Source organism: Aquarana catesbeiana, linkage group LG01 (assembly GCF_042186555.1).
Source record: "Aquarana catesbeiana isolate 2022-GZ linkage group LG01, ASM4218655v1, whole genome shotgun sequence".
In the NCBI taxonomy this organism is placed as follows: Eukaryota; Metazoa; Chordata; class Amphibia; order Anura; family Ranidae; genus Aquarana; species Aquarana catesbeiana.
In genome coordinates this window covers 318,002,637-318,028,198 of record NC_133324.1, presented here as the reverse complement: position 1 = coordinate 318,028,198, position 25,562 = coordinate 318,002,637, and the positions used below count along the sequence as shown (strand labels likewise).

General features: G+C 43.7%; 1 protein-coding gene across 4 annotated transcripts in view; it reads left to right on the top strand.

Moving 5' to 3' along the window:
* Positions 1-25,562, top strand: part of ACACB (acetyl-CoA carboxylase beta) — a 170,296-nt gene that overhangs the window by 20,135 nt on the left and 124,599 nt on the right. Inside the window, exon 1 of one of the 4 annotated variants that reach the window (XM_073629856.1) lies at positions 16,808-16,919. The exons of the other annotated variants lie outside the window; for them this stretch is intronic. Within the exon in view, the coding sequence (XP_073485957.1) occupies positions 16,876-16,919 (44 nt within the window). The 5' untranslated portion in view covers positions 16,808-16,875. Of the gene's footprint in view, positions 1-16,807; positions 16,920-25,562 lie in introns of those variants that run through there. 4 annotated transcript variants of the gene reach the window in all.

Below are 25,562 nucleotides of genomic sequence, written 5' to 3'. Positions count from 1 at the left end.
GGAACTTCACCCAAAAGGTTCTGCTTGTTTGTATCCACCCCCCCCTCAACTATCTACTACCACATTTGGCTCTTATTTTGGGGGGGGGGGTGGGGGGTGCCTGGTTCTGACAGGTACCCGCTCCAACTTCTGGTCAGATCGCTACAGTGATCTGAGTGGACATTCATCCCCCCCCTCCTGTGGACACACCGGACCCCTGCTGTGAGCCGCATCCTTCGGAGGTGTGAACCCAGCCTCAGTGCATCACAATTGATGAAAAAAAGTACATGAACCTTTTTTAGCAGCCACAATGCATGGTATATGCGTTGTAGTCCAGTATGGTGCACCATGTGTTGGGATGCCATTCACAATGAATGGCACCACACATGGATTAGATGTGTTGCAAAAATCCAAAACATTTTGGTATGTATTGTCACAATGCATACGTTTCTCTGTTTTTCTTGGCACTGACATACATATAATTTACAAATCTATAAAATACTGTCAAAAATGGAACAGCTAAATAGCCACATCAAAATGTATTTTTGGCAAGCTTGACGATAACTTCTCAAAAATGAATATTCATTAAAATACATTATTGTTTTAACTAAGGCTTCATGTACATGGGACATTTTAAAACCTCTGCTGAACGATGGAACTTGACAGGTAGTAGCCGACATTTAAAAATGTCAGTTGTGCTGCGTTTACATGCCGCGTTTACCTGCCTTTGCATTTTGGAAGCGCTTTTTTTCATTGTAAATGGTCAGAAATGTATCTCCATTAAAAACACCTATAAACGAAATGCGGCTAAACGCGAGTTACCGCGTTTACAAGCCTTTACAGGCATTTGGCGTTTCAAATGCCTCTGAACATCCATCCTGAACGCATTTTTTTTTTTGCTTTCCAAAAAATGCTTCTAGCCTCAATTGCCTGGAAACGACTATAAACGACTCAGTGTACATGTGCTGATATGATAACATAGAGGAGAGTTCCAGGGCAGCTGAAAAAAAACACCCAACTGGGTGTGAAGTCTAGGTTCACATCTATGCGGCTGCGCTTGATGCATTTTTCCAGGCACGTTTTCAGTGCATTTTGCATTTTTAAACCAGCGTTTTTGAATGCAGTTTTCATGCATTTTGCGGCCGCCGCGTCCTTACTAACCGATGAGTAATCAGCTGAATGTAAAAAAAAAAAATTAATGTAGTTGCTAAGGACACATCGGCCGGCTTCCCGCCCCCCCTGCTTAGCAACCAGCTATATACAGTGGTAAAATAAGAACCGCAAAACACATTAAAAAAAAAAAAAAAAAAAAATTGCATCAAAAATGCACCACTTGAATTTCTGGTGCAGCTCCATTGAAGTCTATTACATGGAAAACGCAAACTGCAGTGGGAAAAAAAGTCCACGACCCTTGCCGCAAAACGCACAGATGTGAACTAATACCATGTAATTTTAAATGGACTGTAGTGTATTTCTGCAAACTGCAAAATGCACTAAAAAACGCTTAGGTGTGAACGTAGGGTAAACATCCATTTACCAGCAGCAGTGTACATGAGGCCTAACAGAAAACATAAAATATAGCAAAGTGTGGCTTAATTGGCAGCAAGCATTTTTTATTTCTTGGGAAAAGAAATCTCAGTATTACCTTTTATGATTTTTCTCTGTGTAAAAAAAGTAAAAGTGCATAGGTCAGAAAGGTGCTGCACCTTTAACTTGTTATCAGTACATATGAACTTATGGTGGTTAAGAGAACAATGATAACTGAAGTGACAAAGGTGACTTCAGAAGGAAAGAGAAGTTCTCCCGTCATCGCTCTGGATGAGCCACCTCAATTAACATGGAGACACCAGCTACGGAGCCTGTGTTTGTTCTCGGGTATGTTAATCTTTTTTTGTGCATCACAGCTAGAATATAACGTTTGAAATAACCGCTTTATAACAGACATTTAATTTTTTCAAGCCACATGTGATTGTTACAAAGTACGCTACTTTAGATAAAACACATTCAGACCCCTTTCACACTGGGGCGGTTTGCAGGCGGTATTGCGCTAAAAATACCACCTGCAAACCGCCCCTAAACAGCCTCCGCTGTTTGTTCAGTGTGAAAGCCAGAGGGCTTTCACACTGAAGCGGTGCGCAGGCAGGACGGTGAAAAAAGTCCTGCAAACCGCTTTTTTGGAGCGGTGAAGGAGCGGTGTATTCACCGCTCTTGCCCATTGAAATCAATGGGACAGCGCGGCTATACCGCGGCTATAGCCGCGCTGTACGAGGGATTTTAACCCTTTTTCGGCCGCCAGCGGGGGTTAAAACCGCACCGCTAGCGGCCGAATACAGCTGCAAGAACGACGGTACAGCAGCGCTAAAAATAGCGCTGTTGTACCGCCGACGCCCCCACCGCCCCAGTGTGAAAGGGGCCTCACTGAGGGAAATTTATCAAAACTGGAGCACACAGTATCTGGAGCAGCTGCGCATGGCAACCAATCAATTTCTATCTCTCATTTTTAAAGCTTAACTGAAAAAGCTGAAGATAGAAGCCGATTTGTTGCCTTGCGTAACTAGTCCTGATGCTGTCTGCTGCAGTTTTGATACATTCCCCCCATTGTTGTATGTAAAGGAATTCTGGGTATAAATCATTATGGGAGACAAGGCTTACAATTTAGATTTATAACCTGGGTTTGATTTCAGGCACTGCAGATAGGTGGTATTTGATCAGCAAAGATGAAAGTAACAGTAGTGAAAGAGTACAAGTGATAAAGTATAACAACACAGAAGAATCTTTGAAAACCAAGTACATTGTAACTCTTTACTTCTTTTGCCATTTTATTTTTTACTATTTCTGATTTGCCTAAGGCCCCTTACAGACAAAGCAGGATCCGTCTAATGGATCTGCCCATTCAGCGAGGGGATCTCTCCGCTGATCTCCACTGAGCAGGCGGATGGCTGGTCCGTGTCTGTTCCACTATGCAGAGCGGACACAGTCTGCTCTTCTCTATGAGGAGGGCGGATGAAATTGGACTGTCTGTCCATTTCCATTCGACTGCCATTTGATCCGATCTGCCGGACGGATGGCGAACGTATCCCCATCCGGATTTTTTAAGCGGACAGGATCAGATCGGACGCCAGTGGGTTCGCTGACATCTGCCGCTCCATAGAGAACAATGGGTGGTCTGATTGGGTCTGCCTGAAAAACGGACAGGCGGACCTGATCAGTCCGCTGGTGTGAAAGGGGCCTAACTGAACTGCCTCTACAGGTCCTTTATAATAATGATACCATACAAGCCTACCTGACGGGGACATTGTTTTTTTTATTTTATTTTTTATTATTTTTGCAATTCAATTTTGAAATGTTTATTACAATTCTTTTTATTTTTTAATCAGCCCTGTTGGGGAGCTTTAGTGAGATATCAGGGGTCTAAACGACCCCTAACATCTCCCCTTTGAGACAGGGAAAGGGATTGAGGACACAGATTCCCCAGTTCCTTTCTCAGCAACCTCAGCTGCTCTGAAGATGAATGAACAGAGACAGAGGTTCCTGTTCATTCATAAACTGAAGCATTGTAAACAGTTTACTAAGCTCAGTTATGAATGGAAAGAGTCAGTGATCACTGACTCTGCTCATTCAGAAAAGGAAGGAGTCGGTAAAAGACATTTACCGGCTCCTTCCTCTGCTCTCCATCCTGACAGATCTGGGACCTGGGAAGCCAGAGGAGCACACGGGGCTCAAAGATTAAGGGATGTTTGATTGACAGTCGGGGATGATCGTGGGGGGAGTTACAAGCATTGATCTGCCTGTGTGGCTTTTAATTAAGCAGCTGACAGCTGCGGGAGGAAATGGAGGAGAAGTGGCTGTCAGCTGCTTCAATAAAAGCCACACAGGGAGATTGCTGCTTGTAAGTCCCCCCACCACCACACCACACCGGCTGCCCGGGCCCCCCCTGCTGAGCTGAGGACGCCAGGCCTGGTACAACAGGGCCGGCTGTACAGGCGTATCAGCGGCCCTGTTCACCACCACGAAAAGGCACTCCAGATCCATTCCGGATGTGCTTTTGCATGCGCGTTTTTAACACGCTACAGTGTATTTTTTGTGCTTTTTTGGATGCATTCCAGATGCTTTTTTACTATTTTTTTTTCAGGGCCTGTTCACGCCACATGCAGTCCAGTGCATTTTATTTCTGCATCAAAAACATATGGAAAGTAGGTTATATGGTTTCCAATGGTATAGTTCACACCAGTGCATTCAGTTCCAGGGCGTTCCAGAAAAAAAAAAAAAAAAAAAGTAGAACATGCTGCAATTTTCCTGCACTGGGCTGTACTGTAACGCCGCAAAACACACCAAAAATTCAATGGAACGCATCAAAAATGCACTGGACCCCGGTACAGTGAAAAAAAAAAAAAAGCAAGTATCTGGAGTGCATCCGGAGACACACAAAAAATGTATAAAAAACGCACTGGAACGCGCTTGCAAAAACGCAGAATGGATCTGGAGTGTGTTTTTGTGGTGTGAACCAGCCCCCACTGTACTGGGGTCTGGTGCGTTTTTGATGCGTTCCAGTGCATTTTTTATGTGTTTCACCGTGTTCCAGTGCAGTGCAGGAAAAATGCAGCACGTTTTGGAACTGGAACACCCTGGAACTGACCGCACTGGTGTGAATTATGCCATTGGAAACCATATAACCTACTTTCTATAAATTTTTGATGCAGGGAAAAAAAAAAAAAAAACCACACTGGACTGTATGTGGTGTGAACTGGCCCTAAGCCTAAGGGCACTTTCATACTGTCAGCGCTTGGGCGTCAGCAGTAAACGCTGCCATTTTTAGGCGTTTTTGCTGTGGTTTTCGCCCGCTAGCGGGGCACTTTTAACCCCCGCTAACGGCCAAAAAAGGGTTAAAAGCACCCGCTGCAGGGGCGCTTTAGAAGCGGTGTATATGCTATTTTTAGCGCTATAGCACCTCAGTGTGAAAGGGGTCTTAAAGTGGTTCTAAGCTGTATTATATCCAAAACCAGAAATGTAATATATTGCAGCTTACCATTCATTAGATGTGGTGGCTGCGTTAGTTTTAGGCCTGGTTTTCATCTGGTGATCTGGCCAGTAACACACCTCCTGTATTAGAGTGTCTACACTCTAGAGATGGGCACATTTCAACAGCAGCAATGTCAGTGGGGGGGGCGTTAGAGTTAGATACACAAACATATTGTCAAACTACAGCTTAAACAGTTTTTTCCTTTTGGGATAAATGTTTAATAAATAAAAGGTGATCATTATAAGCACCCCTGCCAGTGTTACATAATATGTCTCACCCCTGTAAACTGATACATCTGGAAGAGAGCTTGTTCTTTTGAAAAACAACAGACTTACTGGCCGGATCACCAGGTGAAAATAGAAGAAAGCAAGTCTAAAAAGAAAACGAATGCAGCCATCACATCTAAGAATTGGTAGGCTGCAATATAATAAATGCTTAATCGATAGAGAATCTTGTGAGCTACCAATCCCATAAATTTAGAATCCAGAAAAAACATCCCTCATGTGTGAGGAGGTGTCTTAATTTCTTTCAGCTGCTAGCACCAGACACACTCATATAAACAGTGTGAGAAAAAAGAAATAGATGAAATAAACTTGTGCCGCGCTGTGTGTACCTCTATATAAGTACTTTTATCCAATATGGCAATAAAGCACTTTTATCCAATGCGCCAATAAAGTGCAAGTGCCAAAAATAATAAATCAAAATAAAGTATCTGTAAGTGTACTAATCTGTGTTATCACTATATATACCGCTCTATAAAAACCAATATGTTATCAAAAGTGCAATCACCCTGATGAAGACATGTGACAAGCCCTGTGTCGAATACACGTTGGGGAGTGGCCAGGACGGAGGTGAAGCCTGCTGAGACGCTGTTTTTTCGGCATTGGTGATTAGAGGCATAAACAATACACCGATCGGATTTGGACTGTTAGTTTTTTCATGTTATGTATAGAGTGGTGCACTGGTAGCACCTCTAAGATGTGAGTACAATTCATAAACTATTTTAATAAATTGGAGTTTAAACGTTATCACACTATTAGAGCTTTTCTTTGTATATATATATATATATATATATACATATATACATACACACACACACATACACATATATAGATATAGAGATATATATATATATATCTCTGTATATCTGTATATCTATCTCTATCGAGGACATCCACAGTGAAGGGATTGGCGTTCCACAGAGTCTACTAACCCTAAACCCAGTGTTGGTTCTACTGCATATTTTGACCAAACTTAGGTGTGCGGTGGGGGGAGCACGTGTGTGAAATCACTGAAAAGTACAGTCACAAGTCACTGTGGATTTCATTTTGGAGCAGTGGATAATATATTTTATTTACAGTATCTCACAAAAGTGAGTACACCCCTCACATTTTTGTAAATATTTTATTCTATCTTTTCATGTGACAACACTGAAGAAATGACCCTTTGCTACAATGTAAAGTAGTGAGTGTACAGCTTGTATAACAGTGTAAATTTGCTGTCCCCTCAAAATAACTCAAACACACAGCCATTAATGTCTAAACCGCTGGCAAGAAAAGTGAGTACACCCCTAAGTGAAAATGTCCGAATTGGGCCCAAAGTGTCAATATATTGTGTGACCACCATTATTTTCCACCGCCTTAACCCTCTTGGGCATGGAGTTCACCAGAGCTTCACAGGTTGCCACTAGAGTCCTCTTCCACTCCTCCATGATGACATCACGGAGCTGGTGGATGTTAGAGACCTTGCGCTCCTCCACCTTCCTTTTGAGGATGCCCCACAGATGCTCAATAGGGTTTAGGTCTGGAGACATGCTTGGCCAGTCCATCAACTTTACCCCCAGCTTCTTTAGCAAGGCAGTGGTCATCTTGGAGGTGTGCTTGGGGTCGTTATGTTGGAATACCGCCCTGCAGCCCAGTCTCCGAAGGGAAGGGGATCATGCTCTGCTTCAGTATGTCACAGTACATGGCCAGTCCATCACCTTTACCCCCAGCTTCTTTAGCAAGGCAGTGGTCGTCTTGGAGGTGTGCTTGGGGTCGTTATGTTGGAATACCACCCTGCGGCCCAGTCTCTGAAGTTAGGGGGATCATGCTCTGCTTCAGTATGTCACAGTGCATGTTGGCATTCATGGTTCCCTCAATGAACTGTAGCTCCCCAGTGTCGGTAGCACTCATGCAGCCCCAGACCATGACACTCCCACCACCATGCTTGACTGTAGGCAAGACACACTTGTCTTTGTACTCCTCATCTGGTTGCAGCCACACACACTTGACACCATCTGAACCAAATTAATTTATCTTGGTCTCATCAGACCACAGGACATGGTTCCAGTAATCCATGTCCTTAGCCTGCATGTCTTCAGAAAACTGTTTGTGGGCTTTCTTGTGCATCATCTTTAGAAGAGGCTTCCTTCTGAGATGACAGCTATGCAGTCCAATTTGATGCAGTGTGCGGTGTATGGTCTGAGCACTGACAGGCTGACTCCCCACCCCTTCAACCTCTGCAGCAATGCTGGCAGCACTCATACGTCTATTTCCCAAAGACAACCTCTGAATATGATGCTGAGCAGGTGCACTTAACTGCTTTGGTCGACCATGGTCGAGGCCTGTTCTGAGTGGAACATGGAACATGTCCTGTTAAACCGCTATGTGGTCGTGCTGCAGCTCAGTTTCAGGGTCTTGGCAATCTTCTTATAGCCTAGGCCATCTTTATGTAGAGCAACAATTCTTTTTTTCAGATCCTCAGAGAGTTCTTTGCCATGAGGTGCCATGTTTTACTTCCAGTGGCCAGTATGAGAGAGTGAGAGTGATAACACCAAATTTAACACACCTGCTCCCCATTCACACCTGAGACCTTGTAACACTAACGAGTCACATGATACCGGGGAGGGAAAATGGATAATTAGGCCCAATTTGGACATTTTCACTTAAGGGTGTACTCACTTTTGTTGCCAGCGGTTTAGACATTAATGGCTGTGTTTTGAGTTATTTTGAGGGGACATCAAATTTACACGGTTATACAAGCTGTACACTCACTACTTTACATTGTAGCAAAGTGTCATTTCTTCAGTGTTGTCACATTATTATTATTAAACAGCGTTTATATAGTGCCAACAGTTTACGCAGCGCCTTACAACATGAGGGTAGACAGTACACTTACAATACAAATCAATACAGGAGGAATCAGAGGGCCCTGCTCATTAGAGCCTACAATCTAGAAGCATGAAAAGATATAATAAAATATTTACAAAAATGTGAGGGGTGTACTCACTTTTGTGAGATACTGTACATGGACTTCATTAATATTGAAGATATCAGCACTAGTTATATTCAATCATTTATTTATGGTTCATATATCACTATATAGATATCTTTAATCAACACTTATATTGTAGATTGTGTATTGGGGTTAAGTGCACAGAACAATGTATCAGATCGTTTGATGGGTACCAATATTTACAATATATTCTATCATTTATATATGGGTGCGTAGGTACCTGTTCGGTTTAGCATTTGCACCTTTGATAACATATTGGTTTTTATAGAGAGAGATATATAGTGATAACACAGATAGTACACTAATACCGCGTACACACGAGCGGACTTTACGGCAGACTTTGCTTGGCGGACTTTATGACGGACTTTCCTACACACAATCCACCAATGTCCGTCAAATTCGTACATGATGACGTACGACCGGACTAAAATAAGGAAGTTCATAGCCAGTAGCCAATAGCTGCCCTAGCGTGGCTTTTTGTCCGTCGAACTAGCATACAGACGAGCGGACTTTTCGGACTCTAGTTCGACGGATAGATTTAAAACAGGTTTCAAATCTAAGTCCGTCCAACTTTTGAGAAAACAAGGTCCGCTGGAGCCCGCACACGATCGAATTGTCCGAGGAAATCCCATCCGCCGAGCAAAGTCTGCCGTAAAGTCTGCTCGTGTGTACGCGGCTTAAGAGTCACTTTATTTAGATGTATTATTATTGGCACTTGCTTGGTACATTAGATAAAAGTACTTATACAGAGGTACACACAGTGCGTCACAAGTTTATTTGATTTATGCAATATAATAAATGTTTGATACTGATAGTGGGAGCCATAAGCTGTTTTGGCTTTCAGTCAATTTCTCTGAGGAGGAAATAGGGGACGTGGCCAAGCCTCGCTGTGTCTGTCTTGAGATACACACAACCCAGCTTGGTAGTGCCCCCTCAACACACAGCTTGCTGAGAGGGCAACCGCAGCAAAGAGGAGCAGACTGTGCCCGCGGGGACTGAAAAAAGGAGGTGAGGCACTGCTGTGTGCAACGACCTTGCACAGAGCAGGCAAGTATAACATCATTTTTATTTTATTAATTAGTATCACTTTAAGTATCCTCATCATGGAGTGTTAGTTAGTATTATTACTATTAAGCCTATTGTCTGTCTTCTTTTTGTTTGATAAACACATTCCAACATTCTGTACTGGAAGGAAACTTGTATCAAGAGTATACTCTATATTACCAAAAGTATTGGGACCTCTGCCTTTACACGCACATGAACTTTAATGGCATCCCAGTCTTAGTCTGTAAGGTTCAATATTGAGTTGGCCCACCCTTTGCAGCTATAACAGCTTCAACTCTTCTGGGAAGGCTGTCTACAAATTTTAGGAGTGTGTCTATGGAAATGTTTGACCATTCTTCCAGAAGCGCATTTGTGAGGTCAGGCACTGATGTGGATGAGAAGGCCTGGCTCACAGTCTCTGCTCTAAATCATCCCAAAGGTGTTCTATCGTGTTGAGGTCAGGACTCTGTGCAGATCAGTTAAGTTCCTCCACCCCAAACTCACTCAGTTTTTTTTCATTCAACCAATTGGTTGGGAAAAAAAAGAAAAAAGGGAGGACTCGATTCCCCCATCCGTACACAGAGCCATTGTATTCTGATGGTAGGGAGACCTCTCTGCCTTCTGAATACACTGATCAGCATTGCAATCGGTAAATTGAATTCTGTACAACCGCCCTGCTTATTGCCACTTATGCGGCAAACAACCACCACCCCCCGTTCGGTCGGTCTGGCATTTACTAGGCGGGCAGCAGCTCCGTGTCCTCTCCTCCATCGTTGACCTCCAGCGTGCGGCTCCTCCCCTCCTCCTAGGCGTCCAATAGGATCAGTGTTATAATAGCAAATATTCATTCGCTGTTGTAACACACCTGGGTGAGCTGTGAGCGCATTCTCTGCGCCCCAGATCCCACTCTGTTTTGAAGCCTATTGGATTCTCTGGCTCTAATCAGTGCTGCAGAAAAACACCCACCCCGCTTTGGAATTTATGCATCCTACGCCCTGCAAGGGGCCGGACGCATGGATAGGGGGAGGCGGCGGCACATGCCCATGCGCCCTTAATGGACGGGCCGCCCCTGCCGGTGGGTAAACAACACATTTATATCAAAGTTCTATCTTATTTTTTTTTATAAGATAACATCTAAAACCTGACTTTTCTGTTCAGACTACAAAGGGCAAAAAAACAAAAACAAACATTCAGCAGAGTAATCTGCTACAGAGAAGTCTATAATTTGAATGTAATACAAACCAAATGACTCCTTTGTTTCCTTTCGTCTGTACAAGAGAACATGAAATGTGCGGAATGTACTCTGCAGGGACAAATACGAATGCCATAGATGTATACCTCCCTGAGCCAGCCCATGTTTTGCTTTACATTTTGAAGGAGAATTCAATGTGACATTAGGCTGCCTTCCATGCAGTTTAGTGATTACAATAGCTGCAGTAAGGTGAGCCAAAGACTCAGCAGCATTTCTGCTTACTACCAGGTAATTCTTCTCTAATATAAACAGCTCATTGCAGTGTGATATAGAAGAGATTGGTGGATAAGAAGCAGATATAGAGCCCCAAAACACCTGAGAGTTCTGCAAGTCAGGTGCTTTCCCCTGACCATGCTGATCAGAGACTCTAGTAGAATCTCTCTTCAGTATGCTCTGTTCCTGGTGGCAGGTATTTCTGTAGGGATACAGAAGCAAGGGGATGTGTTCAGTGTTTTCCTTGGACCACACACAGGTCATGTTTTCCACATTTGCTTGAAGGCTGCAAATCTGCATTGATAGAGAAGCCACATGACATTTTGCATGTATATAATTGGTAATACAAAATTGTCATATTTTAGTCATGTATGCTGTCATTGGAAAGTGGTTACATAGGCACGGTGTATGTAGGGTTGCCGCCTCATCACTTTAAACCCGAACACATATGAATTACACAGGTTCTGAGGCTGCTTTATTGCAGATAAGGCACCAAGTGAGTTTAATTACCACCTTAATCAGCCACAGAACCTGTGTAATTAATATGTGTTCAGTTTTAAAGGGATGAGGTGGCAACCCTAGCTGCCACCTCATCCCTTTAACCATAAATGCATATTAATTACACAAATTCTGTGGCTGATTAAGGTGGTAATTAAACTCACTTGGTGCCTTATCTGCAATAAATTAGCCTCAGAACCTGTGTAATTCATATGTGTTTGGGTTTAAGGGGATGAGGTGGCAATCGTAGGAGTATGGCTGCTTGGAATTGGATAAGATGTGCGTTGGTCACTTACCTTTAAAGCAACTAAACTCTCTCCTCCATCAACATGAACTATATTTTTAATCCTTATGCTGCTAGCATTAGTAAATAGATAGGAAAGTATATCATATTTGTTTTTCATTTTTTCAGTTGCTTCCTTGTTTCTGGCCTAGGCTAAAATGTCATACATACCAAGAGACTTCATGGGTCTTTTTTTTTTTTTTTTTTTTTTTTTTTTTTTAAATCATCTGTAAGAGGGGAGAAAGGACTTTCTCAGCTAAGCACACTCTTCTGCCTGCATGCCTGACCTAAGGGCAAATGGTATCCAGGAAGTAAATGATACATAAATCATCTGCCCTTACTCAAGATGGCTGCAGCTAGAAATACTAGGGGGGTGTTTTTCAACGTGATTTCTCAAAACATAAAGCTTGGAGGAGGGGTGAGTTTACACTGATTAAAAATGAATGAGTTAGTGGTTTTAGTTTGTGGTGCTCAGATACAGTTAAGCTCAACTTTAAGAACAGCACAGAAAATATGATGATCAGCTGTCCCTTATTTTCGGGGACACTTTCTGGCATGTCAAGACTTTAAAGGGGTTGTAAAGGTATAAATTTTTTCACCTTAATGCATTCTATGCATTAAGGTGAAAAAACTTTTGAAAATACCGCCGCCCCCAGCCCCCCCGTTTTACTTACCTGACACCTCGAAACTCGGCCGCTCGCTCCCGACCTCCATTCAGCTGATCAGCCTGGTCGCTGATTGGCTATAGTGGATGGATTGAAAGCAGCCCAGCCATTGGCTCGCGCTGCTGTCAATCACAGCCAATGACGCGGCGCGCCAGGGGCGGGGCCGAGTGATACAGCGAGCGGCTATAGCCGCCGGCTGTATCACGGGAGCGCGCCCGCAGTAACTAACCACCATGCGAGAGAGCTCGCATTAAGGTGGTTTTATTGCGGGGAGGAGCTGAGACAGCCGCCGAGGGACCCCAGAAGAGCAGGTTCGGGGCCACTCTGTGCAGAACGAGCTGCACAGTGAAGGTAAGTATAACATGTTTGTTATTTAAAAAATAAAAAAAAAATTTACCTTTACAACCCCTTTAATTCTCTGGAAATGTTTTTGGGGTTTGGATGTTGACCAATCCTACTGTAACAATCCTTGTTTTCTGCATGCTATCAAAATATTCTATCTCTAAGGGTTAAAAGCAGGTGATTTAAAAAAAAAAATATTTGTTAGCAATCATCTAATTCTCAGCTCACTGATTGGTGCTGTTTCTGACAGGTACAGGAATCTGGTGCAAGCAGCATCAATTTAAGTGCGGAGGCCTGACGGAATAATAAAGTGTGTGTATGACATTCTTTAGGCCCGTTTCACATGGGACGGATCCGTGATGATCCGCCCCGTGAACATCTGCTTGTTCAGCAGGGATCTCTCCGTTGATCCCCGCTGAGCCAGCGGATGACAGGGCGGTCCCTGCACACTGTGCAGGGACCACCCTGTCAGATCTCCGCTCTCCCCTATGGGGGATCAGATGAACACGGACCGTCTGTCCGTGTTCATCTGATCCGCTCTGCAGACGGATAGAAAAATAGGATTTTCCTCCGTCTGCAGAATCGGACGATAGCGGGGACGGATGAAATCGGGTGTCAGCGGATGTTCATCCGCTGACACCCGCTATCCCATAGGGATGCATGTATGTCCGTATTTCATCCGAAAATGGATGGATGAAATACGGACATACTGTCCGCACGTGTGAAAGGGGCATTTTGAATTCTCCCTCCTTAGTGTTCTTGAGGACCCACTTAGGCCCCATTCACACAGGCGCTTAGCCACTTTGCAAATCCAAGTAACAAGAATCTACTGATTCCTGCAGCTGAGATTGACAGTAAGGATGAGCTCAGGCGTGTTCGCAAACAGCACATGCAGAGCCCGCCAGGAAGTCGGCACTGCGGAGTGCTAATCACAAGCAGTGAGACATTGTCCCGATGTGCGGCTGCAAAGATCGGGAAATGTCTCACTGCCTGTGATTAGTGCTGTGCGGTGCCGACTTCTTGGTGGGCTCTGCATGTAACAGCTGTGTGCGGATAGCACACTATGTGCGTATCCAGTTGCAATCACAGCAGGTATTTGAACTCGGGCTTTCACACTGGGGTGACTTGAGAGGCGCTTTACAGGGGCTGTTTTTAGTGCTAAAATGCCTGAAAAGCGCCCCAGTGTAAAAGGGGTCTTATAGCTACAGCCACTGACATCCTGTCATTGCCGTGTATGGGCCCGGTGCCCGCTGCTATCGGCACACAGCTGTCAATCCCAGCCACAGGAATCAGATTTATGCTGTTGGGATTTGCAGTGGGGCTAAACAAGGTGCCTTAACCAGTACTTTGTTCAAAGTTGAAATCCATGTGGATAGATTTGTTGATTTAGCCTCCATCATTTTTTATCACCATCTGTGGACAAAATCGGGAGATTGCATTCCATTACCTACTGTAAGGCTGATGTCAGACGAACTGCACTGCTAGCAACCAGAGGCAGGATCATTCAGACAGGAAGTGAAATGTTCCTCAATGAGGATACAGATGGGGAAAAAAAAACCTTACAGATGTTATAAATAGAGTTACCACCTCATCCCTTTAAACCCAAACACATATTAAGTAAGTTCTGTGGGTGATTAAGGTGGTAATTAAACTCACTTGGTGCCTTACCTGCATTAAATTAGCCTCAGAACCTGTGTAATTCATATGGGTTCGGGTTTAGGCCGGGTTCACACTGCTACGACACAACAGTCGTACCACTTTGGATCTGACTTTGCCCTGTGACTTGAAGTCTGACATGCGTCCGACTTTGATCCCCAACAATATCAGGCACTGTGTCTGGTATGAATCTTTAGGGGAAACTCCACGGCAAATTAAAAAAAAAAAATGGCATGGGTTCCCCCTTCAAGAGCATACCAGGCCCTTCGGTCTGGTGTGGATTTTAAGGGGAACCCCCACGCCGTTTTTCCCCCAAAATCCATACCAGACCCTTATCTGAGCACATAGCCCGGCAGGTCAGGAAAGGGGGTGGGGACGAGTGAACGCCACCCCCCTCCTGAACCGTACCAGGCCGCATGTCCTCAACATGGGGGGTGGGTGCTTTGGGGCAGGGGGGGACTTTTTTTTGCATGTGGTTTCCACTTAAAATCCATACCAGACCGAAGTGCCTGGTATGCTCTTGGGGGGGAACCCATGCCTGTTTTTTTTTTTATTTTGGCATGGAGTTCCCCTTCAAGATCATCGGAGCACAAGTCGCATGCCAAAGTCGGATCAGTCAAGATGGCGATCTGACTTTGATCCAACTTCAGTGATATTCTATGGGCTGAAGTAGGATCAAAGTTGGACCAGAGAAGTGCAGGGAGCATTTTCAAAGTCGGACTGACTTGTGCCGGACCAGTTAAGATGGCTCCCATAGGGAAACATTGATTTTCACACGTCCTGCGACATGAGCTGGTACGTTTGTCGTACCAGTGTGAACCCGGCCTCAAAGTGATGAGGTGGCAACCCTAATTATAACCCTCCCTTAATCTATCCAAAATGAAAGCACAGCTTTGACTTTAGGTCTGCTTTTACATTGTATGACTTGCCAAAATGTTTTTTTTACTTTTGTATAATGTGTGGGAAGGGTAGAACCTCTGTCAGGTTTTTACTGCTGTTTGGGGCTCTATTAGAGAGATTTATTCTCACTTCCTGTCTGACTGACAACATTTTACTGAACAAGAAGTGAGGGGAACTCTTCAACAGCAAACCATACCCAACTAAAACAGTTTTTCTTTGGTAGATTAGGGGATTGCTAGAAACTCTGTCAGATTTTTATTTTTGCCTGTGTTCTTTTTGCAGGTTTGTATCTTACTTCATGTCTGGTAAAACTGTTGTTGAAAGGAAGTGATGGTAAATCAATTTAACATAGCTGTGGACAGCTTACCAGCTTTTCCCACTCTATCCAAAATGAAAAAAAAAGTTTTTGGCTTGACATACACTTCAAGGCCCCTTTCACACGGGCGCCTCTGTGAAGCAGGATCCGCTTAGAGTTGCCACCTCATCCCTTTAAACCCGAACACATATTGATTACACAGGTTCTGTGTCTGATTAAGGTTGTAATTAAACTCACTTGGTGCCTTATCTGCACTAAATTAGTCTCAGAACCTGTGTAATTCATATGTGTTCGGGTTTAAAGGGATGAGGTGGCAACCCTAGATCCGCTTGCTCAGTGGGGGATCTCTCCACTAATCCCCGCTGAGCAGGCAAATGACAGGGCTGCGGTCACTCCGCTATGCAGAGCGGACACTGACATAGCCCGCTGTCTGTGGGGCAATTGGATGGAAACGGACCCCCTGTTTTTATCCGTTCCGCCAGACGGATAGAGAATAGGACCACCATCCGTCTGTTTTTGGCAACGGACATGTTGCTGCTCCATAGAAGAAACTGGAGGGTCCGATCAGGTTCGCCTGAAAAACAGACAGGCAGACCTGATTGGATCGCCCATGTGAAAGGAGCCTAAGGGCTCGTTCTCACACACATTGCTCTCTGAAGGGTGATCTGCGGTAGATGTATCACTCGCTGCCTGTTTTAACCCCTAAAAGCCTGCCGCAACTCAACAAACTAACATATATTGCAGGCGGTTGTGGTGCAGCCCCTCATTCAGTCAAATATGTCACGTTCAGTGGTTGTACTGACGGCCGAGTTCCACGTGCGTTGGGGGTGGTATAACGCTTTTGCTGAATCGTGAAGCGATGCATTGTAGCTGTAGCAAGTATACCCTGCCCGGCTGCCTGTGCAGCATAAGGGGAAGACGTCGGGAAGTTGTAGGTTGCACCCCCCACCCCTCAAGCATTGTGTACAAGGCTTTAATTGACGTAGTTATATGTTTAATGTTACAGTATATAAAGAAATTAAAGGGTCTCAGTTTAACATCCTGTGCATACCTCTCATCTTGCTTTGGACAAGGGAAAACATGTCTTTTCAGGAAGTAATTACCCTCTCTTTTGTACATGAATGTCCCTGGCAGGCAGGCTCAGGTTTAGGTTTACCATGTTTTATTTACAAACTTGCTTTCAGCAGAGCCCATGCATGTCTCATGATGACACGTCATTTTTTCCTGAGCATTGCTGCTTATCACATATGTAAGTGATGTTTCCACATTGCTCCACATGAGGCTGCTGGAGGCCATGTGCCAGGTCTGGAGAGGAAACATTAGGTGGTGGGGGGAGAGTGAGGAGACTTTGACAGGCTGTCTGTGAAGTTTTTCGAGGGAGGAGGAGGAGAAGACGGGGGCAGGGTTTAGGACAGAAAGCCATGTTGCAGAATGGAGGGACGGGAGAACAACCACTGGTTTCCCTTTATAAAGAGGTCAGTAGTGACTCCTTTTTACTCTAACGTCCCTTATCTTCCAGAGGTGGAGTGGTCACCTTTGTGTCCACTGTGGTGGCCCCTTAGCCACAGGGAATGTGTACAGTTACTTCTTCCAGGTCAACTGAAGAACAGGAGATACACAGTTTTCATCTAACAGCCTCTGGGATTCTGGTGATCACGAGCTGCAATCCTTCAGTAAAAACAATTCAGTCTAGTTCACCGCAATCTGTCAGTAAAAACAATTCAGTCTAGTTCACCGCAATCTGTCAGTAAAAACAGTTCAGTCTAGTTCACTGCAGTCCGTCATGTCCTGTTTGCTGACATTGTTTACAGTTAGACTGCATGGTTTCCTTGGAAGAAGAAAGGTCGTTTTAAAAACAATTACAAATTTCCTTCTGCCAATGTCCAGAATTGTTGCAATTTTAAATTGCAATTTCTTTTGTTTGCGATAACGCATCCATGTGCTTTACAGTGCGTTTTGACTTGTGTGTTTTATGCATGGCTATTGACATACCTCCAAACTTTTTGAGATGGGAACGAGGGACACCTATTAGCAAAAGTATGTAGGCATAGGACACAGGAGAATTCTACAAAAAAGAATTACTTAAAGTATAAGTTCACCTTTTATAACATGTTAAACCCATATTCATGTTGTAACATGTTATGAATGCACCCCCCCCCCCCCCCCCATCCCCGCTGTGAAAGCAGACCTGGGATCTTCTCCCCATGTCTGAAGAAAAAGAAAGAAAGGAAGGAAAGAAGGAAAGAAAGAAAGAAAGAAGGAAGCAGCCGTGCGGGGCTGCGCTCACCCGGCCTCGTCACTCATTCACAGTCCTCTCTGAATGGAAAACTCTAAGGTCCAGTGGTCGGCACAGTGGTGTAGTGGATAGCACTTTCGCCTAGCAGTAGGAAGGGTTGCTGTTTCGAATCCCAACCATGACACTTCCTGCCTGGAGTTTGCATGTTCTCCCTGTGCCTGTGTGGGTTTCCTCCTTGTACTCCAGTTTCCTCCCACAAAGACATGCTGGTAGGTTAATTGGCTTCTGTCTAAATTGGCCCTAGTATATGAATGTGAGTTAGGGACATTAGATTGTAAGCTCCTTGAGGGTAGGGACTGATGTGAATGTACAGTGTATATGTAAAAGCGCTGTGTAAATTGACAGCTCTATATAAGTACCTTTAAATAATAATAAGGTCCAGCAGCCTACTGTTGGCTTGTAGTTTTCAATGAACTAATGCCGCGCTGTGAGCTCCGTCTAAAGCCTTGTACACACAATCAAATTTTCAGATGGGAAATATGTGATGACAGGCTGTTGGCAGAAAATCCGACCATGTATATGCTCCATCGGACAATTGTTGTCGGATTTTCCACGGACAAATGTTGGATAGCAGGTTTTAAAATTTTCCGTGGACAAATGTCTGTTGTCGGATTTTACGAGCGTGTGTACACAAGTCTGTCGGACAAAAGTCTAAAGTACAAACACGCATGCTCGGAAGGAAGGACGAGCCAGAAGCGGTTGGTCTTGTAAACTAGCGTTTGTAATGGAGAATTAACATTCGTGACGTGGCAAATTCTGAAATCTTGAAATGCAGTGCACAATTCTCTTCTTTAACCACTTCCAGACCACCGCACGCAGATGTACGTCCATACTTTGGGGACGGATATCGGTTTTATGGCAGCAGCTAGCTGCTATAACCCCGGTATCCCCGTGTTTGGCCAGCGGTCTGGTACAAGATAAAAGTGGTCTCTGCGGCGGATTCGCCGCAAGATCACTTTTATCAGAGGCGGGAGAGGCCCCCCCCCTCCCGCCGCGATCCGGTGCCCTCCACCACTTACCGGAGCCATTGGCAGAGGCGATCGCGTCTGTCCCCTGGGCCGACATGGAGACGTGTGAGGGGAAGATGGCCCCCACCCATCTCCATGACACTGCAGGGCGGAAACGACGTCAAAACGTCACTTCCGCCCATAGCTCTTAAAACGGCCAATTTATTTTGTTTATTTTTTTTAAATGACAATATTTTTTTTTTTTGTACTATTGCATTTTAGTGTAAATATGAGATCTGAGGTCTTTTTGACCCCAGATCTCATATTTAAGAGGTCCTGCCATGCTTTTTTTCTATTACATTTACATTCCTTGTAATATCAATAAAAGTGTTACTTTTTTTTTTTTAAACAGTGTAAAAATAAAAAATAAAAGGGAAAATAAATAAGAAAAAAATAAAAATTTAAAACAAGCCCCACCCTGCCGAGCTCGCGTGCAGAAGTGATCGCATACCTGAGTAGCGGCCGCATATGAAAACGGTGTTCAAACCACACATCTGAGGTATCGCCACAATCGGTAGAGCGAGAGCAATAATTCTAGCCCTAGACCTCCTCTGTAATGCAAAACATGCAACCAGTAGAATTTTTTAAATGTCGCCTATGGAGATTTTTAAGGGTAAAAGTTTGTCGCCATTCCACGTGCGGGCGCAATTTTGAAGCGTGACATGTTGGGTATCAATTTACTCGGCATAACATTATCTTCCACAATATAAAAAAAAAAAATTGGGCTAACTTTATTGTTGTCTTATTTTTTAATTCAAAAAAGTGTATTTTAAAAAAAAAAGTGCGCTTGTAAGACCACTGTGCAAATACGGTGTGACAGAAAGTATTGCAACGACCGCCATTTTATTCTCTAGGATGTTAGAAAAAAAATGTATAATGTTTGGGGGTTCTAAGTAATTTTCTAGCAAAAAAAAAACCCTGTTTTTAACTTGTTAACACGACATCTAAAAAAGAGGCCCGGTCTTAAAGTGGTTAATGGGATAATAATGAAGTTGCTTTGCTGGTGATACTGATAGAGTTATTGCAAACAAATTTTCAAAGGCTTTTTTTTCTAGTGATATCAAGAATAATATTTATTTTTTTGGGGCAAGTTACCACAACACCATTATCCCGTAGTTTTTAAGATCAAAGATACAACTATGTTGGTGTCCCTTGTCAATTTTACATTGTATTTTTTTTAATGTAACTGTCTACTCCCAAACTCATTTGAAGTAAAACACATAGCCAAGTATTATTCTCCACAATTTTTTTTATTGTGCATTAAAAAAAGAAAACAAATAAATTAGACATGCTATCTGCCGATAGAACTTAACGAAAAAGTGCATTCTATGCATCCAGAAATATAGAAAATATACCAAATCAAATCATTATTCAACCAAAAAAACAATGTCAAAGCAATAACTCCAAGGCCAATAATAAATAATACGTTATCTCCTCCGATTCCGCAAAATGTCTGGTTGACAAACGGCTGTTCAGAAACGAAATGAAAAGCGCAAATCATCACTCACCAAACTTCTACTAACACGAAATTAGCAGAAGGAGCCCAAAGGGTGGTGCTAAAGAGCTGAAAAACCACGTAGTAAGGTCATTACATTTGTGATTGTTGGCCAACAATTGTATTCCGTGTGTATGCAAGACAAGTTTGGGCCAAAGCCCTTCGGACAAAAGTCCACGGTTTTGTTGGCCAACAATCCGATCGTGTGTATGAGGCTTAACTGTCAGAAGAAGTACAAGCAAGCCAGTACACTGACAGATCTGCAGGAGACCTGCATGGCACCACAGATCTGCTGATTGCTGATGCAATGCTTGCTCCTGCAACAAAAAATAGATGCACATTTTTTTACCTGCAAAAAAATGTGCATTTATTTTTTTTTAAAATGAACGTATCCTTTAAACCCACAAGTGATTTTTATTTATTTATTTTTACCTCTAGTATTCCTTTATGCTGGCTTTTGGAATTAACAAATGCAGCAATTTAGAAATTGGATGAATGGTTTAGCACTGGAAAACACATTTTGAAAGCTAGAAAGTGCACTTTTTACAGTGGGGGAAATAATTATTTGATCCCCTGCAGATTTTGTTGTAAAGTAAAATTATTTGATCCCCTACAACCAACAATAATTCTGGCTCCCACAGACTGGATACAGTATGAGCTCATGTGGTCCACAGATTAGTCCTGCCAATTTAAGAAGGTGCACCTAACGACAACTCGTTATCTGTATAAAAGACACCTGTCCACAGAGTCTTTCTTCCATGCAAACCCACCATCATAGACAAAACCAAAGAGCTGTCAGAGGATATCTCGGACAAGATTCTAGACTTACACAAAGCTGGAACGGGCTACAAGACCATCAGTAAAAACCTTGGTGAGAAGGAGACAACTGTTGGAGCGATTTTTTTGCAAATGGAATTAATATAGAATAACCATCAATCGCCCTCGGTCTGGAGCTCTATGCAAGATTTTCCATGATCATGAGAAAAATGAGGGATCAGCCCAGATATACACAGGAGGAGCTTGTAAATGATCTCAAGGCAGTTGGGACCACAGTCACTAAACAAACTAACACAATACCCCACCATGGATTAAAATCCTGCAGCACCCACAAATACCCCCTCCTTAAGAAGGCACATGTACAGATCCATCTGAAGTTTGCCAAAGAACATCTAAATGTTTCAGAGCAGGATTGGAAGAAAGTGCTGTGGTCAGATGATGATGGTGATGAGACCAAAATTGAGCTCATTGGCATTAACTCGACTCGCTGTGTTTGGAGAAGAAAAATGCTGACTATGACCTTAGGAATACCATCCCTACAGTCAAGCAAGAATGTGGAAACCTAATGCTTTGGCGCTGTTTCTCTGTCAAAGGTAAAGGTCGACTTTGCTGAATTGAGTGGCCAATGGACAGGGCCATGTATTGTAAAATCTTGGATGAAAACCTTCTTCCCTCAGGCAGAACACTGAAGATGGGCCGTGAATGGGTTTTCCAGCATGACAATGACCCAAAACATACTGCCAAGGCAACAAAGGAGTGGCTCAAGAAGAAGCACATTAAGGTCATGGAGTGGCCTAGCCGGTCTCCAGACCTTAATCCTATAGAAAATGTATGGAGGGAGCTGAAACTTCGAGTTGTTAAGCTATAGCAGAGAAACCTTAAGGATTTAGAGAAGATCTGTAAAGAGTGGACCAAAATCCCTCCTGAGATGTGTGCAAACCTGGTAACCAACTACAAGAAACATCTTAACTCTGTGCTTGCATACAAGGTTTTCTCCACCAAGTACTAAGTCATGTTTTGCTTGGGGATCAAATACTTATTTTACTCACTGAACTGCAACTCAATTTATAACATTTGTATCGTGTTTTTTTCTGGATTATTGGTTGTTATTATGTATTATTATCATTTAAAATACACCTATGATAAAAATTATAGGCCCTTCATTTCTCTGTGGGCAAACTTGCAAAATCTACAGGGGATCAAATATTAATTTTCCCCACTGTACTTCAGACCAAAATGAGGGATTTTCACCGGTCTTCGGGTCACCAATGCAGACCCACTGCCCATGCGTGAGTTGCGCTATGCCTTGTGAATTAACCTGCCGCCTTCTGGGACCTGTGACAGAAGGCTGCAGGTAATGGGGGGTTTAACTTCTGCTTAGATCGCCTAGGCAATTCAAGTGGGAGCGGGAGCGGGTATCTGTCAAAACCAGGTACCTGCTCCCCCCCCCCCCAAAAAAAAGCAAAACTCCCATTTTAGGGAGAAATTCCACTTTAACAGTCTCCGCTTTTATTTGCATATTCAGTTGTGTTTACCTTCTCTTATTTGCTCCCTTTTGGTCTGCTAAATATACAATAGATTTTTTTTTTGGCTTTCTGTTCATTCTTTACGTGAACAGAACTAAAGATTTTCTTTTAAAGTGTTACTAAACCCACAACCAGGGTGGATATAAATTAATGATTTAAGAAAAAAAAATCGTATTTTTTTTAATTTAAATCAATTTTTTTTTTTTGTTATACTCACTATGAAACCTAAGGGGTTAATCGTCCACATTGTGTAAAAAGGCTGCTTGATCCTGTATGCACAGAACCTCCTCTTTTTCCACTGACTCAAGAACATGTCTGGACAGTACAGAGTCTTTAGCTTGGTGTGTATTGCTAGAGAGTTTTTTTTTTCTTGGGAGAGTGCATGTGCTCTGCACAGGGCCAATCAGTGCTGTCCAGACTGAGAGTCAGGGGTCCTGGATCCTGATAGGATAGCTCAGTGCAGTATGAAAACTCCTCCTACAAGATTTACCAGGAACTGATAGAAGTCACAAGACTGCTATATACTGCTGATAAGAAAAGGTATTTAGCAGTTTATATTTACTAAAGCTATTGTATTTCTATGTTCTGTGTACTGTGGGAGACCAGATATAGTAAATGCAGGGTCCTGGGTTTAGTAATACTTTTAATGTGTACTGTTTTCATACATGAAAAATCAGATACGAAAGACCGCACGTGATTTAAAAATAAGTAACAAAAAAAAAAAAACCTTTGTCTAAGAATTTTCGTACAATTAGTACCACCCTCAGTTTCGACTTGCTGTGAAAACATCGAGGAAAACCAGACAATCAATCTCCCAATTTCCTTATAGTGTGTACCCAGCTTAAAGCGGGGGTCCACCTACACCGCCAAAAAAAAAAAAAATATTAAACCAGCAGCTACAAATACTGCAGCTGCTGACTTTTAATACATGGCCACTTACCTGTTCCAGGGTCCAGCGATGTCAGCAGGGGACGCCGAGAACCCGCTCGGTTCTCGGCAGCTGCCGCCGCCATCCTAGGTGAGGGAATCAGGAAGTGAAGCGTTGCGGCTTCACTTCCCGGTTCCCTACTGCGCATGTGCGAGTCGCGCTGCGCGTCCCAAGTGGTCCCCGCTCTCTCCTGGGAGCTGTGTGTTCCCAGAAGACAGCGCGGTGGGGACGGGAAGTGGCTTAGACTCCCATGGGAGTCTGTGCCGGAAGTGGGTGCAAATACCTGTCTTAGACAGGTATCTGCACCCCCCTCCCCCCTGAAAGGTGCCAAATGTGACACCGGAGGGGGGAGGGTTCCGAAAAGCAGAAGTTTCATTTTTGTGTGGAACTCCGCTTTAAGAGAGAATAGAGATGGGGGCTTGCCAGACCAAACAATACATAATACTCTGATATAAACTGGTATGGAATGAAGTTCTGCTTTAACTAGTAGTGAAACATTTCTCTAAGTTTTAAAGTGGTTCTAAAGGCAGAAGGTTTTTTTTATCTTAATGCATTCTATGCATTAAGATTAAAAAAACTTGTGTTTGCAGCAGCCCCTCTAATAATTACCTGAGCCCATCTCTATCCAGGGATGTTACAGGTAAGACACGGCTGCCCAGGACTCTCCCTCTTCATTGGCTGAGACAGCAGCATGGCCCCATTGGCTCCCGCTGCTGTTAAAGTTAGTGAGCCAATGAGGAGAGCGAGGGAGCATGGCCTGACCGCGGCTCTGTGTCTGAATGGACACACAGAGCTGCAGCTCGGCTCGGGTGCCTACATAGCAAGCTGCTTGCTGTGGGGGCACTCAACAGGAGGGTGGGGGCCTGGAGAGCCTAAGAGGGACCTGAGTAGAGGAGAATATGGGCTGCTCTGTGCAAAACTACTGCAACAGAGCAGGTAAGTATAACAGGTTTGTTATTTTTAAGCAAAAAAACAAAACAAAAAAAACTGACTTTAGCATCAATTTTAAATACAGTAAAATTTTACATATAGTTAGTATCTCACATTTTTGTAAATATTTTATTCTATCTTTTCATGTGACAACACTGAAGAAATGACACTTGACCCTTTGCTACACTGTAAAGTAGTAAGTGTACAGCTTGTATAACAGTGTAAGTTTGCTGTACCCTCAAAATAACTCAACACACAGCCATTAATGTTTAATGTACACCCCTAAGTGAAAATGTCCAAATTAGGCCCAAAGTGTCAATATTTTGTGAGGCCACCATTGTTTTCCAGCACTCCCTTAACCCTCTTGGGCATGGCGTTCACCAGAGCTTCACAGGTTGCCACTGGAGTCCTCTTCCACTCCTCCATGACGACATCATGGAGCGGATGTTAGAGACCTTGCACTCCTCCACCTTCCGTTTGAGGATGCTCCACAGATGCTCATTAGGGTTTAGGTCTGGTGACATGCTTGGCCAGTCCATCATCACCTTTACCCTCAGCTTCTTTAGCAAGGCAGTGGTAGTCTTGGAGGTGTGTTTGGGGTTGTTGTCATGTTGGAATACTGCCCGGCGGCCCAGTTTCCTAAGGCAGAGGATCATGCTCTGCTTCAGTATGTCACAGTACATGTTGGCATTCATGGTTCCCTCAATGAACTGTAGCTCCCCAGTGTCGGTAGCACTCATTCAGCCCCAGACCATGACACTCCCACCACCATGCTTGACTGTAGGCAAGACACACTTGTCTTTGTACTCCTCACCTGGCTGCTGCCACACACGCTTGACACCATCTGAACCAAATACGTTTATCTTGGTCTCATTAGACCACAGGATATAGTCTACAGCAAACTGTTTTCAGGCTTTCTTGTGCATCATCTTTAAAAGAGGCTTCCTTCTGGGATGACAGCCATGCAGACCAATTTGATGTAGCGTGCAGCGTATGGTCTGAGCACTGACAGGCTGCCCACCACCACCACTTCAACCTCTGCAGCCATGCTGGCAGCACTCATACATCTATTTCCCAAAGACAACCTCTGGATATGATGCTGAGCACGTGCACTCAACTTCTTTGGTCGACCATGGTGAGGCCTGTTCTGAGTGGAACC